This window comes from Aethalodelphis obliquidens, unplaced genomic scaffold (genome assembly GCF_003676395.1).
Source record: "Aethalodelphis obliquidens isolate GAN/ISIS:26980383/991018 unplaced genomic scaffold, ASM367639v1 scaffold9, whole genome shotgun sequence".
NCBI lineage: Eukaryota > Metazoa > Chordata > Mammalia > Artiodactyla > Delphinidae > Aethalodelphis > Aethalodelphis obliquidens.
This window is the reverse complement of record NW_020837953.1, coordinates 32,844,447-32,863,457: the sequence shown is the minus strand read 5'-3', so window position 1 is coordinate 32,863,457 and position 19,011 is coordinate 32,844,447. Positions and strand designations below refer to the sequence as shown.

The window sequence follows — 19,011 nt, the reverse complement described above, 5'->3', positions numbered from 1 at the left end:
TCGTGCCTGGGAGCCTGCCCAGGCATTTAGAGGAGGCCCAGGGAATGGTGGCTTGTGTGACTGGGGTGGAAAGGACGACATTGACCCATCCTCTGTGCCTGCAGGAGGCCTCAGTGGGGCAACGGTCATTGATTCCCTCGACACCCTCTACCTCATGGAGCTGAAGGAGGAGTTCCAGGAGGCCAAGGCCTGGGTGGAAGAGAGCTTCCACCTGAACGTGGTGAGTCAAAGACCTCCGGGGTAGTAGAGCCAGAAGGGGCCCGAGAGGTCAGTGACCCGCTCCTCCCAGGCTGCCCAGCAGAGCATTCTTGGAAGCAGGGTTCCATGCACCCTGTGCCAAGGCCCCTCTCCTCAGACCAGCCTTGAGGTGGGGGATGTCCCCCCAGCCCTGGCCGGCCCATGAGTATTTACTAGCCGGAACTCCCTGGGGTGGAAGACAGCCATTCTTGCCCTCCCTAGGGTGTCAGGCACATTGCTCCCTTCCAGGAAGCCCCTTCTGGGACTGACTCTGTCAGACAGAACAGCAGCAACAGGGGAAGCGACTCTGGGAAGGGAGAAGTGGTTATCTGCTCAGAGATGCCCTAACCTAGAGGTCCCCATCCACCCCCGTGCTGCCCTCTTGAGAGTGAGAGGCGCAGGGGGAGCTGTCCGGTTTGAGGCCATGACCAGGCTTGGGGCCCTCTTGGTTTCTAGCCTTGCAGGCATCCCTGGTCAGGGACCAGGTCCTTGGGGCGGGGATGCTCATGTATATGGATGGTACAAAAGCCTTAAATACCAGATGCCTCTCCCACTGATCTCTCAGCCCAGACTAAAGTAACAGATCCATCCTGGAGGTCTCAGCTCCCCACAGGGAGAGGCTGTTTAGGTGGTTTGGGGGAGCAAGACATGGAGACAGATGGGTAGGGGGAAGGGTCACATCAAAACACACTGTCGGGCTCCATCTGGGGCTCCACAAGTGGCAGATCCTACTATGAACCGGGACAGCTCCTGGCAGGATGGAGGCCTCTGCTCCTGGAGAGGCCCATGTCAGAGCAGAGCAGGGCAGAGAGACAAAGTGGGGAAAGTCCGGGAAGGCAACGCTACAGGAGAGCCTCTGGCTCAGCTCGCAGCCTGGGAAAAGTCATCTAACCTTCCTGGGCCTTACTTTCCCAACCGAAAGATGGTACAATGATAGTGCCTAATTCACAGGCTTGTGAGGACTGACCACCACGGAGGGCTGTGAAAAGCATTTTACGACACTATACAGTCCAGTACAGATAAAGTGGTGTCATCGTCACTGTGATGACGTTGAGGCCTGGTACGACTTCTGCTGGTCTGTGTGAGGCGAGGAAGTTCAGAATCCTCCCATTTCCTACGGTATCAGAGGCAGAAGGAAGGAGTGTCTCCATAGCTCACCTTGACCCCTCCGCAGATGGTGGGTAGAGAGCAGGCCTCAGGCAGCTGCCTGAGGAGCCAGGTGGTGGCGGGGCTGGGCAAGCCTAGGGACATTCACACAGGCTGGGACAGATTGGGAGTGTCCCTGGAAGAAAGCAAGGTGGGGTCTCTCCACCTCTCTGAGCCTGGGCTTTCTCACCTGAAGAGTGGGAAGGATGCCTTCACCAAGGACTGTAAGGCAAAAGAGAGTAGCTGTGCAAGTGCTCTGTTAATGGAAAAGCTCTCCCAGATAAAAAGATGACCATTGCCGTCATCAGTAACAAAAGACCGTGATGTGGGAAGTAGGCCAAGGGGAGCCCTGCGGGGCAGGGGGTTTATAACAGGCACCTCTATGAAGCCATGCCCAGCACTGGGAAGGCACTGGGCAGGCATCTCACCTGCCCCACTCAGGATCTCACATCCATCCTGCTCGGGATGAAGAAACTCAGGCAGGGAAAAGCTAATCTTGCCCGAAGTTCGAAAGCCAAGTGAGTGACTCAGGTGGGATTTTAACCCAGATCTGGTCCTCGGCGTGATGCCTCAGTACCCCTGCTTTGCAGTCCGCACTTCAGAAAGAAAACAACAGTGATGAAGGCAAGTGTGGGTGTGCCCTGAGGGCTACAGAGCTGAGGCTGAGAAACTGCTGGTTGCCACCCCTCCTTTCTGCCTCAGAACCTCCTGTGAGAACTTTCCACTTGCCCTGTCACCCCAAAGGACCACACCATCCTCCTGCTAAGCCAGGGGGCTCTCTCGGGAAGGAGGGGGCCAGACAGGAGGAGGATTTGCCTCTCCTCAGGATAAGCTTCAGCCAGCAGCTCCCCACACAAGTTCCTGAGCTCCTTGGAGAGCAGCCAGGCCTAACTTTGCTCTGATGGCCTCCAGCAAAGGCTGGGGAAGGAAGCCAAGCCCAGTGTTTATTTGGAACTCTGTAAATGTTCAGTAGCTGCCCGCCAGGCAGGTGCTCATCCCTTTCACCTTTTGCTCTGAAAACCACCACCAAAGGTAGCCTGGCCCGCTGGGCAAGGGCTTGGAGCCCGGCACAGGTGTGGCCGGGTCAGTGGCGCAGGGACAGCGGCAGGTGTGACCTGTCTCAAGGGCCTGGCTGCCTCAGGAAGCCCTGTGGGCACCTCACGAATGTCCCCACTGCCCCCCCTGTCTTTCTGCCCCACAGAGTGGAGAAGCATCCTTGTTCGAAGTGAACATCAGGTACATCGGAGGACTTCTCTCGGCCTTCTACCTGACGGGAGAGGAGGTAAGTTGGCCTTTCAAAGCCCCTGGACCATCCAGGCTGGAAAGGGCTTAGGAGAACCTCCCACCCCCTCATTTTACCAATGAGGAAACAGGGATTCGAGGGGATCTGAATCCCATCTCCATGGTGCCACCCACAGATTCTTCCTTCAACTTTGCTGCCCAGGGGAGCCCAGGTGGCTCCCACAGTTGCTAGTAAATTCTCCAAGGGCAGCAGTTGGGGCTGCCCACCATCCTCACAGCTCGCCATAGGGCACCTGCGATATCTGTGCTCCGTCCAGGCTTGTGCTGCTGCTGGACTGGTTTTCCCACATGTTGGTTCTCAGGACTGATAAAGCCAAGACCGTTGTTTCACCATTTCCTCCTCGAGCCCCTTGGCCTTGGCCTGCTCCACGGCCATCCCCTTGCCCTCTGCTCCCGGGCCAGACACCAGCCAAACTCCAGCTCCAGGTCTCAAGGGGGCGACCGGGGAGGTGGGCAGCCACTGCCGGCCACTCGGCCCAGGCGAACCGCGTTGGCTTCCAGAAGGAGGGCCGTGAAGGGCGGCGAGAATGCAGAGCCCTGGGCACAGAGTCAGAAAACCTGCGTCTCATCCCTACGCGGCACCTGCCTGTGGCCTTGAGCAAGTCCCTTCTCCCGCCCCTAGACCTCATACCTTCCCCACGGTGGGGTGGTCCTAACCCCCAGGGGTCAGAGAGCTCTTGTGAAATGGGACGAGTGGGAAAGGGTTTGGCCCCAGGGCTGAAGGGCTCCAAAGCCCATGTTCTCTGCACTGCAAGGAATCCTGAGAACACAGAAATGGGAGACTTCATCCCTTGTGAGCGCCTGGGAAAGCACAGCCTGAGGATCTGGGGGGAAGCTGGCAGAATCCCCAGCGCATGGGGCACCCGTCAGTTGTGTGGCCCCTACGCAGAGCGGCTGCACTGCTCGGCACAGCCGCAGCTCTGTCCGCGTGGAGACATTATTATCCTGCCCCCTGCTGGTGGGGAGCCTCTGCCGCTGCTGTCAGAGAAAGCCCTGCCGCTTCCCTTCCAACAAGTGGCGCGGATGGGCGGAGGCCACGCGGGCGGAGGCAGCGGGCGGCGAGCACTTGATCTCTCCGGCCGCTCGGGGCCCCTCTCCATCAAGCCTAATCTCCTCAGCAGAGATTACCGCTTGTACCAATTTGTCCCCAAATGACTGTCCATGGGAAACCAGCGCGCCACCCAAGGCCTGAATTTCATTTGAAAACCCCAGGACAGGAAAATGATGTGGAGCAGAAAGAGGCGCCATGCTCTGCACGGGCACCGGCCAGCCTCCCGTCCAGGATGGGGTGGAGCCGTGCAGCTCAGGGCTCACAGCGGTGGGTGTGGGGCCAGCGATTTCTGGGGGTCAGACCAGGCAGTGGGGTGTGGTAGGAGTACCTGTGTCCAGAAGGCCCAAGGGGAGCCCGAGTGGCTCAGAACCCTGGGCAGGCAGGCTTCCGGGTTACGGGCGCAGCCCCGTCCTCCAGCCACGCCTCCCTGACCCCTCCGTGCCCAAAACCTCCCGGCGCAGAGACCGGCATACATGCAGCTGCGGAGACTGAGATTTAGGAAAGGGAGCCGGTGCGGGTCGCACAGGCTCCTGTGTCTTTCCACCGTGGGTCTGGGTTCTAGACCTTGTTCAGCCTGGCCCAGCATCACTGCTTATCACCAGGACTCGGCCACACCAGACTGAGGCCTCCATCCTCTCTCCATCCTCCATCTCGCATACAGGGGGTGCCTGTGGAGTGGGTCTTTCCCACGGTGTTTGTGGAATGAACGGTGAAGGAGATCCCACACCCCTTCCTGGGCTGAGGCCTTTCTTGCTTCAGAGGGAACCTGCAGGAGGTGGATCCCCTGCTGGGTAGGGCGGGAGGTGGGGGGTCCCACAGAGACTCTGCTTCCACGAGAATAACAGGAACGACCCCAGCTGCACCAGGTGACATTTGCAAAGCACTTTACAGTTTCTATAGCATATTCATTTATGTGCATCCTCTCGTCTGATTTCTAGAAGACCCCTTTGAAGAAGCCAGGGCACACGTCACTGTTCCTTTGTGCAGATGAGGCTCAGAGACAGTACCTGGTTCACGCAGGGTCACACAGCTGCTGAGTGGGGAGATCTGAGCCTGGGCTCTGACTCCCAGTCAAGAGCCCTTTCCACTCTCAGGATGTAATTTTTGCTGGTCTCTCTCACCTCTGTTCTGGAACCACTAGGCCCCCGCCCATTGCATGCCATGGCCGTCTGAGGCCATCTCTCTCTGTGTTGGTGAGGTGGCTCGGTGTCCTGGAAAAGAGCCACTTAATAGCTCCATAACCTTGGACAACTTGCTTCTCTGAGACTCAGTTTTGTTTTCCTCAAAGTGGGTCAACACCTTCCCCACAAGCCTGTTGCAAGCATCAAAGGTGACGTAGATAAGACACATCATTTCCAAATGATAAGGAGGACAGGTGTTCTGTTCCGCATGGTACCACTCCTGTCCAGTCACACCTGCAGCATCCTCCCTGGGATGGTTGAGGCTCTGCCATGCCAGCCTGCATCAGGGCCTTCCAAAGAAGGAGACGTGGTTTGCTGGCGGAGAGGAGCATTTCAGAGGAGTTAGCTTGGCGTCCTCAGGCAGAGGGCAGCCTGGAGCCCCAGCCTTGGGTCAGGTTCCCGTGGGTTCCTGCGTTCCTTCGTGCCTCTGTGCTCAGCCTCCCCGGGGGGCAAATGATGAGATCAGGACCTTCAAACAAGAGCCCCTTGTTGTTGCTAAACCAGTGGCTTCTGGGGTGACTCGAGGCTTTGGAATTTGAATTCTAGACAAGCTCCCTCAGGATTCTGCTGTGGCTGCCCCAGTGCCCACTTCTAGGACCCACTGTCGCACTGGACGTTATCATCTTCTGTCACCCATCACTACCAGGCCCCAGGTGCAATTCTTCCCTCTCCCTCCCACCCTCCCTCCTTCCTAAACAAGAACTACACCCGCCCCACAGAGGCTTCTAATCCACAGCCCAGGTAGTGTTCACAAACTCCTCCCCGCTGCGGTCCCCAAACAGCTGCCTCAGAACCTTTAAATTGCACATGTTAGAAGGAGAGACCTCAAGAAGACTTCATTTTGCAACAACACGCAGGCAATCGGCACACTGGGTCTCCCTGGAGCCCCAGAAGTGAAAGGAAATGCTTGTTGTCCCAGCAGGAGTGGTTGCTTAAGGACTTGCTTCTCAGCTTTTCAAAAATAAATAATGTTATTGTGGGTTTGCTTTTTTTTTTTTTTTTTTTTCCTTTTTTTCGGTACGCGGGCCTCTCACTGTTGTGGCCTCTCCCGTTGCGGAGCACAGGCTCCGGACGTGCAGGCTCAGTGGCCATGGCTCACGGGCCCAGCCGCTCCGCGGCATGTGGGATCCTCCCGGACCGGGGCACGAACCCGTGTCCCCTGCATCGGCAGGCGGACTCCCAACCACTGCGCCACCAGGGAAGCCCTGTGGGTTTGCTTTAATTGTAAAAATAGCACAGAAAATAGAGTTAAGCCAAAAGAAGAAAATAAAAATCCCCCATGAGCCTAGTCCTCTGAGAAGACCATGGTTAATAGTTAAGTGTATTCCCAACCTTTCCTCAGGCATCCATTTGTATATAATTTTTACAAAAGTTGAATTACACCATTGTGAAATGTTTTCTCTTAATAGATTATAAACCTTTTTTTGCTATGAAATAAACGTCTCCAACATCACTTCAGTGGCTGCATGGTATCCATTGCCTGGATAAGCCATCATTTCACCACTTCCCTGTGGCTTGGTATTTAGAGTATTTCCAGTTTTTCTATACTATTCTAAACAACACTGGAATAAGTAGCCATAAAGTTAAGTCTCTGCAACATCCTTGATGATTTATTCCCTTAGAATAAATTCCTAGGAGCCAGAAGGTCACAGGTGCTTTTGAATTAACCAGAAGAACAGTTTGAGGGGCTTAGAGCCTCGTGCAAGGGCCCTGACACCTGGGACCTCCCTGTGGCTCCCCGACTATCACATCACCGGCTTAGCCATTCACCTTTGCCGCTGTAAAATAGGGACAATGGGCAGAATCAGAATGTCAGAGAGGAAAGGCCCTTCCTTCCCCTGGGTTTACAGGTGTGAAGGCAGAGGTTTGCTGAGAAGCAACAGAAGCCAGGCTGGGAAGCAAGGCCGGGAGCTCCCCATCCCGTGCTCGTTACACTCTATCCGAATGTGTTTCTCACGCACTCAGCTTGGGGTGCACTGGCCCCGCCGTGCAGGCAGGCACTGACCATTGGTGACCCGCTGCCCTGACCTCTCCGTGTTCCCAGCACAGCATAATCACTGAGCCTTCGTCTAGTCCTGGCCCTGCAGTAAGGGCTTTACAACTATTATCTAATTTTCATCCCTCCAGCAACCCTCTGAGGAAGGCCTTGGATTTATAAACGAGGGAGGAACTTGAGCCAGGAATCCATGGACTCAGGTTCACGTCCAGGCCTGACTGACCCCAGAGCCTAACGCACCTCCCACTCTGGGCCCAGCAGCCTTGGCAGGTTTATCCGCCAGGATTCACAGTGCCCTTTGACCCTTCCTTGCAGGTGTTCCGAATAAAGGCCATCAAGCTGGGGGAGAAACTCCTGCCGGCCTTCGATACCCCCACGGGAATCCCTAAAGGCGTGGTGAACTTCAAAAGGTAGGATGCCGTCTGGTCTCCCACTTGTGGCTTCGGCTGCATCTGCGTGGAAACTGAGACACAGGGTGGGATGAATGCCGCCGCAGGAATCACGGGGGTCAGTGGCACAGTGACACCTAGCCTCGGCCAGGGGCTCCCCTGAGCTGGCGTTGGTCGCTAAACCTGGTTCTCGGGTGTAGGCCACGCAAGACCTGATCTTTCTGGCATGGAGATGGGGCCGCCGTTCCTCTGTGATCATCTCGTAACACTGCCGTGACTCACAGCCCCGCCGCTGTGCCCCAACTGCCCTCCCTTCCCAGCTGGGATCCCGGGCTGGGAGGCACGTCACACCTCCCACCACAAGCAGGAACCCAAAGCTGCTGGGGAGTCAGGACCCTGGGCAGAGGGACCCTGGTTTGCTGACCCCTCAGCCCCTGTCAGCCCAGAGGGGCTGTCAGAACTCAGAGGGGCTTCTGGGAGCATCAAGCCCATGGAGGCTCAGACTCCGAGGAGGAAAAACCCTGGCCGAGGTCATAGAAGCCAGTAACGGACCATCCAGGACATGAGCCCAGGACTTCCAACTCCATTTTCAATAATATCTATTGTGATTGCTCCCTGTAAAAATAAATCCTCATTGCAAAAAAAATGTGGATTATACCAGAAGTGTTGGATAAGACCCAGAAAATCACCTGTGACTCCACTAGTCAAGAAACCACTGGTATGTTTCCTTCTACCAACTGTTTTAAAACATTAGTTTTTATTGGCCACTTGCATCGTTTCCCCTCCTGATAGGTTGCGTAATTCGGCGTGTGAACTAGAGTCTTTCTGGACGTTCACCAGGTCACAGAGCCAGAGTAGAAGGGACCCGGGGTGACACAGCTAGAGCAGGTGGGGCCCAGGCCGCAGCTCCGTCCCGCTCCAAAGCCCCCCGGGGACTTACCTACCCTGCTGCTCCCCTCTGTGAGGGTGGAAGCCAGATGTGGCACTGAGACCCAGAGGGGAAAGGATGGGCTCAAAGTCAGGGGAATAGTGGCCAGCCGGCTTTAGGTCCACTGAGGAGCATGAATCTTGCTCCTGGAGACCCCAGTGCACCCCACTGTCTTGCCTTCCCTCGCTCTCTTCCTCCCCTGGGCTGCCATTTCTCACCATTTCCCTCGCTATCAGAGCCCAGCTCAGATGCCACCTTCTCCAGAAGCCACAAGTGTCCTTGCCTCTCCTGGCCTCCAGGCACTTTATCTGCTTCCTGTGGCCCTTGTCACACTCAGTCTTCACGTTCCCCCATCGGCCCTGGAGCTTCTTGAGGGCAGGATCCATGTCCCCGTCTTTCTTTGTTCATTCCTTCAACAAATGTTCACGTGAGCCAGTGTGTGCAGCATGAGAGACCGACTCTGATGACTGCTGTCCTTACCATTTATTGAGCGATCACTCTGCGCCTGGCATATGCTAAGGGTTTCGCTCAACGCCTCAGAGCACACTCCTCACAGCAGGCCTTTAGGGTGGGTATTTATATTATGCCCATTGCCCAAGGTCTTCTAGCTCACAGGCAATGGGGCCAGGTTTTAACCCATTTTGTTACAGATCAAAAGCTCTGCTCCCAATACCCACCTGGCCCTCCCTCAGGCAGGAGCCCTGCCACCCTCGCGACGCATGGAGCAGACCTGGACACCTGGTAGAAGGCACGTGCCGGTCCCCAGGCACCCAGGGAGCCCTCTGGGGCCATTCTTGAGACCATCCTACAACCTGAGCCTGGGGGGAGGGCTGTAATATGTCCATCACACTGGACTTTCTGTTCCATCTCCTGAAGCGCTTTCTTATCTCAGGGATCTCAGTCCAACAGGGGAGGGGAGGCAGGGGCCCTGGGCTCAGGTGGAGTGCCCAAGGCCCCCTTACTTCCTGGGGAGGTCGCACCCTCCAGGGCCTTGCCAAGAAGGGAGGACTCGGCCTGCTCAGCATCTTCACCTTCTTCATCTTCATCTCTGTGGTCAGAAAGGATTCCTGGGGTGTGATGTCACTTAAATCTCACTGCAGGCCAGGGAGGGGCCCTCAGGGCCCATCAAACCCCCATCTCGGTGCCAGGGTTGACTCCTCAGACCCTGACATTTTGATCCCTGCTCAGATTCCTTTCCCACCAACACTGATCTTGGAGAAACACGGCCAGACGTCTTGGAGCCAAGACACAAACACCCCGTCTTTCTGGATCCCTGTCCCGGGTCCAGCTTCTCAGGCCTCACTTAGCTCAGGCACCCCTCCCTCCTCCACGCATTGGTACCCCCTGACTCCAAGCAAGCCCCACAAGCTGCAGCCCTGGTTGCCTGCCTTACCCGTGTCCTGCAGAGCCCGGACCTGATCCCCCGCAGATCCTGACATTTCTGATTAAGAAAGCACGTTTATTTTTAGGCTGTTTGCATGCTGCCAGTGCTGTATACATATGTATGTGTATGCATATTTCCTGGCAACACCTCCCTCTCATTTTCTGGGTAAGAGAGTCTATTGCTAAAAATGCCTCCCCATTCCACCAGGGAAAACGTCAGGGATGTATACAGCCCGCGTGGCGCTGAGTGTTCCCTTTGGAGAGGGCCTGCTGGTGGGAGCTGGGTCCACACTGCTGCCCCTGGTCAGTGCAGGGCTGGCTGTGAGCAGTTCGGACCTGGGCCCTAGTAGGGGGGGCAGTAACTAGGCCCTGTCCCCAAACTGCCCGTTGAGGAGGACCCTGAAGGGAGGTGGTCCCCAAGTGAGTGTAACCGCTCCCCCTCCCTGGTGGCAGGCCTGGGAGGCGGAGGCAGGGGCAGCCATGACCTGTGACCTGCAGGACCACTGAACTCTGGGAGCGGGGAGGTGGCCAGTCCAAGGGCCTCCGCAGCTGAATCAATCTCACTGGCTCTCTCACACACCCAGCCTCACACACACCTATGCACCCTACTGCCACTCACCCAAATCACGAGGACTCAGATACGCAGGCTCACCTTTGTCACACGCACTCTCCCACCTCTATATATGTGCGCAGATTCACACACAAAGATGCGTTTACATGTGCACGTTTCTGCTACACACTTACACATCGTAATAATTGTGCACGTTTTTGAATGTTCACTGTGTCCCAGGCACAATGACGTGGGTTCTCTCTTTTCAGCACACAACAACCACGTGGGCCCCATTTTAACAGTGAAGAAACAGAGAGGTGAGGTAACTTACCCAGGTCACACAGCAGCAAAGCAAAGTTAGAATTAGAATCGTGGTCTGTCTGGCTCCAGAGTTAACGATTTCACCGTACACATGTGTGCACACACAGGCACACACATGAAGAAGCTTCCACCAGGCTGGGGAGGGGCATTGTGGAGCAGCCCCTCCCACCGGGGGAGAGTCCACTTGGAGACTTAAAAGGCAAGGAGGGGAGCAGAGGGCAGAGCTTCCATCAGCCCATTGCCTCATGAGGCTGATCAGAAGACCTCCTGGTCTCTGGATGCTGCCCAGAACAGATGCATTTGGGGCACAAAGTACCTAGGATTTGGATTTGAGATCAGCTCTACCAGCACTGTCACTTACTGTGTGACCTTGGAAAAGTGTCTTCTGCTCTCTGAGTCTGAGTATCCTAACCTATGAAATAAGAATCTTGGTATCTACCTCTAAAGTTAGATGTGAAGGTAAAACAAGATACGGCTGCTGCCTGGCACATTAGGAACTTAACTCTAACAAACAACACATAATTTAGATGTGCGTAATTACATAATGGTAACGATGACAGTCATCGTGTGCCTCATTTATATCTCACAATGGCTCTATGAGGTGTGGGTACTGTCATTTAACAGATGAGGAGACTGGGGTCTAGAAGAATTCACTGACCCTTCACTGACCCTCCTGAGGTCTCCTAAGCTGGGAACTGGGGGAGCCAGCATTTGAAGCCAGGCAGGAGAGAAGAAGGTGCCTGGCCTACCGCCCGCCTCTGCCCAGGGCGGCTGGACCACAGGAGGCCCACTTGGGAGGGTGAGCATTGAGAGGGAGGGGAGAGGAGGGAGAGGCTCCTGTGGGGGAAAATGAGAACAAAAGATGGCTGGTGGCTGGGTTTTTTTTTTTTACCTTGAATTTCTCTGCGAGGGCAGGAAGCATCAATTATTCAGGAAGCCCCTCTGTGGGTACCTGCAGCTCCCACTGAGATCACAGGCTGGAGAGAGAGGTCTCTTGGCGTGGGGGGAAGAGGGACAGAGAGGGGTCAGCTTCCCCTTCCCTCGAGGTGGCTATGGGGCCGTCTCGGGCACCCCTTAGGGAAGTGCTCTCTGAGGTTTGAATCCTGCCTCCACCCCCTACCAGCTCTGAGCTTCTGAAAGTGACTCACTTCCCTTTCTGAGCCTATTTCCTCAGGGTTTAACGATGCTTTGCCTTGTGGGCTTTAAATGAGGTCATGATGCAAACGCCTGCCCCAGTGCCTGCATCTGGAAGCTGTTTGATTTACTATCTAGGAGCCAAGTTTCCCCTCTCTGTGCAACCCATCCCTCCCCACCTGCCCCCAAGTCAGGAAAATACCCAAGGAAGCAGGGATGTTTACTGAGATCACCTGCTCCAGAAGATCCTAAGACTCAATTCCATCTGTTTCTGGAAGATGGAAGAGTTTCCTCACTTTCCTGAAACCACATCAGAGAGGAGAAGAGCAGCCTTAGGGGAGCCCCAGCCCACCCCAGATAAAGCAGTGCCCCTCAGCTGGCAAACTGTGACCTCCCAGACCCACGCCTGCCTTCCTAGGTCCTGTCCCTGGGAGACAGAGGGATGACAGAGGCCAGTTCCCAGGGAGCCAGAGCTACTACAGCAAGGAAGCAGAGGGGCTTCCAGAGGCCCCAGCAGAGCCAGCCCCCCAGCCTGCCACACACTGACTGCACCTTGGAGGCCCTACGGATAGGGGGCGCTCACTCCACCCCGCTCTGTGCCCACCCACTGTCACCCCGCAACCTCCCTGCAGAGAGAGGTTGACCCTTGTCTCCCTGGTTGTCCTAAATGTCCCACAGGAAAGAGCATCATGATACACATGAGGGCTCAGATCAGGGAGAGGAAGCAGCTTACCCAAGGCCACCACCATTCTGCATCTTCCTCTTCTCTCTCAATCCCCGCAAAGCCCTAGGAGCGGAGACTGGGACGCATTATCCTCACTCAGTCTGACGGATACAGAAACTAAGGTACACGGCAAGAAATGGTTTGCCCAAGACCTCGCTGCTAACAGACTTGAACCTGTGCCTCCTGGCTGCAGGTCCCAGGGAGATTTTAAGTGACAGCTCCTGGAAAGGCAGCGTCCTGGCCTCTTATCATGTAATGAGACGACAGGCCAGCAGCTGCACAGTGACTGGGACAAGCTCTGGCGTCAGAGCAGCCTTGGGTCCCCACTGTTCCATTTACTGTGTGATCTCAGGCAGTGATTTCACTGTCCTGTGCCTTGTTTTCCTCATCTGTGAAAGGGGCAGATGGGAGGATTACCCGAGGCCCTGCCCCTGCACTCTTCCTCCTTGAAAGCACCCAGTACTTTCAAGGAAGGGGGGGAAGCGGTTAGTTGACAGCCTTCTCCGACGGGGTCGCAGGGTCTGGCTGGTGATCCATCTAAGGTGTTCGTGAGACACGTACATGCTCAGCAAGTGAGGAGACCTTTGCTCCGAGAGCCCCTGCTGCTTTCATTCCTAACCTCGGACCTCCCAGGGTCCAGCAGCCCCAGGTGTGTGGTCTTAGCAGGGCCACCCACCCTTCAGGTGTGGGTTCCACGAAGTTCCAGGGGCCGTTGTGTGTCCGTGAGCAGCACTGGCTGAGGGGGGGGGAGGGGCCAGATGGGATCCCTGCTCTCTTCATCTGCCCCCTTCGGACCCCAGCCATGCACCATTTACCCTCCACAAGCAGCAACAATGATTATGAGCCATTGATAAGTGGATAGAAATAGTGTTCTGTGGGGGGAGGGGGGTTTGTGGCCCCTGACAGCATTATCAGTATCACCTGTAAATTTAGCATCACGTGTATGCCAGGTCTTGGCCACCAAGGCAGCTCTGCTAATATTCTTCTGGAGCCTACACGTCTTGCAGAAGCTGCTTGACCATAGAAACAAAGAATATTGCCTGTCAGACAGGCCTGGGTGACCTTCGGCAAGTTTCTCACCAGCCTCAGCGTCCTCATCAGCTAAATGGGGCTAAGGATAGTACCGACCCCCAGGGAGGGTTAACTGGGATTGCACGGCGAAGCTCCTAGTCCAGTGCCTGGCAATGGGGCAGAGGAGCCAGCCCTGCTGGCAGAGGGTGACCGAGGCTGCTTCTGTCTTTCAGCGGCTCCAACAGGAGCTGGGGCTGGGCCGTGGCAGGGGGCAGCAGCATCCTGGCGGAGTTTGGATCCCTGCACTTGGAGTTCTTACACCTCACCCAGCTCTCTGGCAACCAGGTCTTCGCAGAAAAGGCAAGTCTTCTCCCCTGCTCCCTCTTCTCCACACGGAGAGCGAAGGGTGGGCACTCGGCCCGTGACGGGGAAATGGACCGCGGGCCAGCTGGAGGGTGTGTGGGGAGCCCGAAGGCCTCCAGCCACTGCCAGCATAGCAGATAGTTGCCTAATCGTAACCGATGCCAGGCGCCAGGGAAGGTGAGTGCAGGGAGTCAGCAGCATTCTACAGAGGGCGCGGCAGAGACATAGCTGCCAGCGAGAAGGTTTTCCCTGGTACATGTGCGCCCGCTGGCAACCACACACGTGTGAAATCCGGAGAAAGTGCAACAACGGAAATCCAGGCACCAGTTTGCGTTGGCAGGAATTGGCCACCCGGCACAAAAGTCCCCTTTCCAGAGACATTTAACTTCTTCGAGTGAGATCTGCCTGCCTTTCCCCTTCCAGATGCCCATCTAGCACATGCTGTCAGCAGGCTGGCAAAGCAATTTCACTCCACAGCAGAGGCTCACGTCTGTTCCTTCTCGTCGTTTCCAGGCTGGCGAAGGCCACAAGGGGCTCAGAGCGCTAGCACCCAGGCCTTCGTCCATCCTGACAGCTGCCCATCCCTGCCCTGCTGTGAAGCCCTCCAGAAGGAGCGTTCCTCAGTGTCACAGCCCTTGGCAGTCCTACTGTCTGCAAGTGTCTCCGTAGGTCTAACCCTCAACCCGAGGAAGAGAAGTGGACACACACCACCCTCAGATGGTGCTTGCCCCTTCCTGAGTCCTGCCCCTATAGGGAGATGAAGCCCTGGCCTCCAGGAAGAAGGAGACCCCCACTCCCAAAGCCTTCTCTTCCCCCCAGATGTTAGTCTCTCGGAACGCCAAGGGAGCTGGGAGGTCACAGAGTCACACCTCTACCCAGTGGCTCTCAGTCTTTTGTCAGCCGACCAGCCCCAAAGCATCATCTAGCATGCTGGTGAAGAAGCGGATTTCTGAGTGTCGCCCCAGGCCCAGGAGTCTGTATTTGAAATAAGCCCCCATGTGCTCTTTGATGCCAGGTTTAGGACCACTGCTTGCTCAGTGTGGGAATCCACCCGAGCTTTCTTGAGAAGCTCAAAGAAGAGCTTTCAACCCCTTGATTGCTTCCTCTGCACTGGGGCTCACTACCAGCCTCAAACAGCCCCTCGTGTTGTCAGACCTCCCTCCAGAAGCTCTTCCTTATATTGAGAGGACTCTGCCTCCCTGGGATACCCCACCTCAAGAGCTCATGGAATAAATTCAATCCCACTTCCGATGGGTCTTCTCCTCTGGTCTTTTTTCCTGCCTCCAGGCCCTCCCTGCCCCCAGCCTCCCTATTTCCACTGCTCTTGAGCCAGACCCCTCTAGGAACACCACGGCCGGCTCAGAGCGGAGTGAGACGAGCAGCTTGCTCTAGTTCCTGCTAGTCTGGAGATACCACTGCCTGAGCACCTACGATGTGCTGGGTACCGTATAGGAGCTCTGATTTTCCCACCAACCCTATGAGGCCAGTTCCCCATTTTACAGAGGAGGAAACAGACTCAGAGAGGTTAAATCACTTGTCCTGGGTCATCCCCATTTTACAGAGGAGGAAACTGAGACTCAGAGAGGTTAAATCACTTGTCCTGGGTCATCCAGCTGGTAAGGGATAAAGCCGAGACTCAAACCCAGGACTTTCTGGCTCTGGAACCCACGATCTTCGAGACCAGATCAGTTCAGCAGGCTTCCGGATTTTTCTCAAGGGTCCATCCACTTCATTGTCTCTCTGTGTCTTTACATTTACATTCTCCAGCTGCTTTCATCCGCCAGTCATTGCCTCCCACAGAGGCGATTATTGGCAGTCAACAAATTGGCCCAAATTCTAGAAGCGCCCGCACCCTCCGGGGGAGCTAATTTAGCCCGTTTCACTGCTCACCACAAGGACAGTCGAGAATAACTCGGGTACAAGCACATTCCTGTCCGCCATAATGGGCTCCGTTAACATAAATGGATATGAGATCTGATGTGGCAAAGCAAAGTGCCGTCCCCCGGAAAGAAAGGTCTGACAGCTAAAAGGCTGCTTTCCCTGCTCCTTACCTTGTAGGTAAATCTGTGAGCGTGCTACAGCTCCATCCCCGAGGGCCCTTCTGTCCTGCAGAGTCTGTGCTGGGAGGATTTCATGTACCGCCAGACAGCAGACCCTGATGGATCAAGCCTTCCTGAATCCCGCATTGTGCCCTTTGTAGCCCCAAAGGTTGCAGATCCAGCCTCCTGATCCAGCGGGTGTGGCCTCTGCTACTCGCTGCTGCGTGGTCCCTGCCCTGATCCGTGTTGGAGCCGGGGCTGCTCCCTGTGGTCAGAGGGGCCTGACTCACGTCCTGGCTCTGCCACTTACAAACCCCGTGACCATGGGCAAGTGACTGACGCTCTCTGAGATCCGGCTTTCGCGTCTGTTAGACTGAGATAATAATACCGTATAGGTTGTTATGAGGGTTGGAGATAATGTATCTAATGGGTCTGGCTCACAGCAACTGAGAAACGTTGACAGCGTTGTAGCGTTGTAGCTGTTGTTAAGAAAACCCCGAGATGCCTATTAGGGTACAGGGATGTTGAGGGGCGCAGGCCTCCCCTCTGGAACGGTTCCCACAGTATCTGATAACATAACATGTTACCAAGCTGAACCGTGTGAAATTGCCAATATAACCGTTTCTGACCTGTTAAAAAGACAGTTCTGTCTAGCACTTACAAATGAGCTACTGTCACTTATACGAACGCCCTCCTCAAAAGACCCGTCCCCAAAATCCACACGCAATGAGGAAGGGGTGAGGTGGGGGAGGGGCAAGTGGCAGGGCCCCGGGCAGAGCAGTCAGCGCAGAGGTGGAGGGTCAGGCCCCACTGTGGCCGCACCCCGCCCTTGAACACAGGGGCAGGACCGCCTCACACCCCCGGGTTGGAGCCGGCTGCTAGTTACACAGCTCTCCCTTCCTGCCTCGTCGGAATGGTTTCCTCTCTGGACCAGAACCAGCTGCCTCAGTCCTCAGTGGGCTGGGACCCAGCTGGCTTCTTGGAGAGAATGAAGACGTGCCTGGTGTCCATCTCTTGGCAGGTCAGGAACATCCGAAAGGTCCTTAGGGATATTGACAAGCCCTTCGGCCTCTACCCCAACTTCCTCAGCCCGGTGAGCGGGAACTGGATGCAACGTGAGTACAGGGGCGCCGCTGCCCCTCCTCCAGCGGATTCCTGCCCAGCTTCCCGGCCTGGCTGGGCGAGGCACCCAGCTGAGTGAGGAGCCACGTACCAGCAAGGCATTGGCTCGGAGCTCCTGGATGCCACCCTCCTGCCACCCTCGGGGCATCGTGGGGAGTGTTCGTTTCTGTTGCCATTGCTGTTGTGACGGATGTGGTGGCTGCTGGCTAGTGAGGCCCTGCCCTGTGCGTCCCCCGCATGCTAGCTGTCTCCAGCCTTCCGTCTCTTACAGTGCCCACCGAAACCTCCTTCATCCTCCCCCAGACTTGCAGGGGTGCTCCCGTTAGATGTTTACTCCAAAAGCAGCTCTAAGAAAGGCCATGCATCCTCTCCCAGCCCCTTTCATCTGGTTCCCTACCTCCAACTTTAATTTCTTAAAAAATGTGTAAGCAGACCCTAACTATACAGCCATATAAAAATCAGGAATTCATCACTGGTATCTTACACCTGTTAGAATTGGCCCTAGGATTTCCTGCTGTTTATGTTCAGAGGCTTTTTTTTTTCAGCCAGACAGTTGTGGGTCACCTTTGGAGCCTCATTCGCAGCCCCCAGCTCCACCCACTGAAACAATGGGATTTGAAGGTCTCTCAGGCAGGGGAGTGTTAAAGTCTTCCACCTCCTGGGATTGCACCCCTATCGAGAAGCACTGCTCTGCCTTGCCCTTCTGTCCGAGGCCCTGGTTGTGTGATCACAGTCAGCACAAATTGGGGGCAGCAGGTTCCGTGGGCCCTGCCTCTAGGGGCTTCCCAAGACTTGCCCAGAGCCCCTACCTCCACTGCCTCTACGCAAAAAAGGACCCCTCTCCCTTTTCCTGCCTCCAGCCCCAATTGTTATGGCATTAGCAAGGGCTCAGCGACAAAGTAGACCTGAGTCTAATTACTGCATGCCTGAATCTTCATCCCTTGGAGCTTTGGTTTCCTCTCCTGCAAAATGGGAGAAGAGCTGGAGATGTGTTCTTTGTGCACCGTAGAGGGGCGTGGGAGCAATGGTCAGAAGCTGCAGGAAACAGACTTCAGTTCATCTTCCAAAGATGACATGGGTTGTCCCAAATGGTCATGAGCGCCCATCACCAAAAGTATGCAAGCAGGGCCTGGAGGGCCAGCTGGCCAGCCGGCAGGGATACTGTGAGGAAACTGCAGAGGCCTGTCCTTCCATCCCAGAGCCTCCATGATCCACATCCAGGAGACCCAGAAAGTTCGACCGGGGAATTTTCCTTGGTGATGACCTCACTCCCCAGGAGCCTCCTGCAAAAACCACTTACAGAAATGCAAAGTTTTTTTGTTTTGTTTTGTTTTGTTTTGTTTTTTGTAGTATGCGGGCCTCTCACTGTTGCGGCCTCTCCCGTTGCGGAGCACAGGCTCCGGACGCGCAGGCTCAGCGGCCATGGCTCACTGGGCCCAGCCGCTCTGCAGCATGTGGGATCTTCCCGGACCGGGGCACGAACCCATGTCCCCTGCATCGGCAGACAGACTCTCAACCACTGCGCCACCAGGGAAGCCCAGAAATGCAAAGTATTTTTAACCAAAACACACTGCCAAATTCAAAAGTGCCGGGAGAAAATGAAGGTTTGAATTACAGATTATGGCCATGGGAAGAGACAGTTCAATAACCGTTCCTGCCTTTAATTGCAAGGCCTGACTGGGTAAAGAGATAAACTAAGCAGCTGCCCGCCTTAGCTGCTCCAGGACAATGCAGCAAAACCCATAAAAAGAAGGAGAGGGGCGTGCTTCCCAGTCTGAATAGCTACCTTGGCAAATTACAGGGGAGCCGCCCCCCTCTTCCCCTTCCCCGCTGAGAAGCATAATTTTCTTTTCAGGCTGCACCTGGGGTCGCAAGGCCGGGCAGAGTCAGTCACATATGGAAAATTGTCTCATATTAATAAAATATGAATCGCAGGCCTGCCAAATTTCAGAGGGAAGGTTATAAAGAAAGCCCTGATCACCGGGGTGCCTGCTTTCCTCCTCCCCTGGCTTTGGCGCCTGGGGTCATCCCAGGTTTTCTGTGGTTTCCTTGGGTGTTTTGGTCTGTTTTTGTCTTTTTAGTATTTTTTGTTTTTGTTCTTGTTTTTTGATGATTGTGTAATTTTCCAGCAAAT

The 19,011-nt window shown here is 55.4% G+C and overlaps 1 protein-coding gene across 4 annotated transcripts in view; it reads left to right on the top strand.

Annotated features, from left to right (window-relative positions):
* The window catches only part of MAN1C1 (mannosidase alpha class 1C member 1), a 149,101-nt gene that overhangs the window by 115,624 nt on the left and 14,466 nt on the right, over positions 1–19,011 (top strand). For all 4 annotated transcript variants that reach the window (XR_003433380.1, XM_027109648.1, XM_027109646.1 and 1 more), the window contains exons 3-7: positions 105–220; positions 2,585–2,665; positions 7,229–7,323; positions 13,587–13,713; positions 16,777–16,870. Coding sequence is in view for 3 of the 4 variants with exons in the window: in XM_027109648.1 (XP_026965449.1) it covers positions 105–220; positions 2,585–2,665; positions 7,229–7,323; positions 13,587–13,713; positions 16,777–16,870 (513 nt within the window). In the remaining variant the exon portion in view is untranslated. The remainder of the gene's footprint in view (positions 1–104; positions 221–2,584; positions 2,666–7,228; positions 7,324–13,586; positions 13,714–16,776; positions 16,871–19,011) is intronic.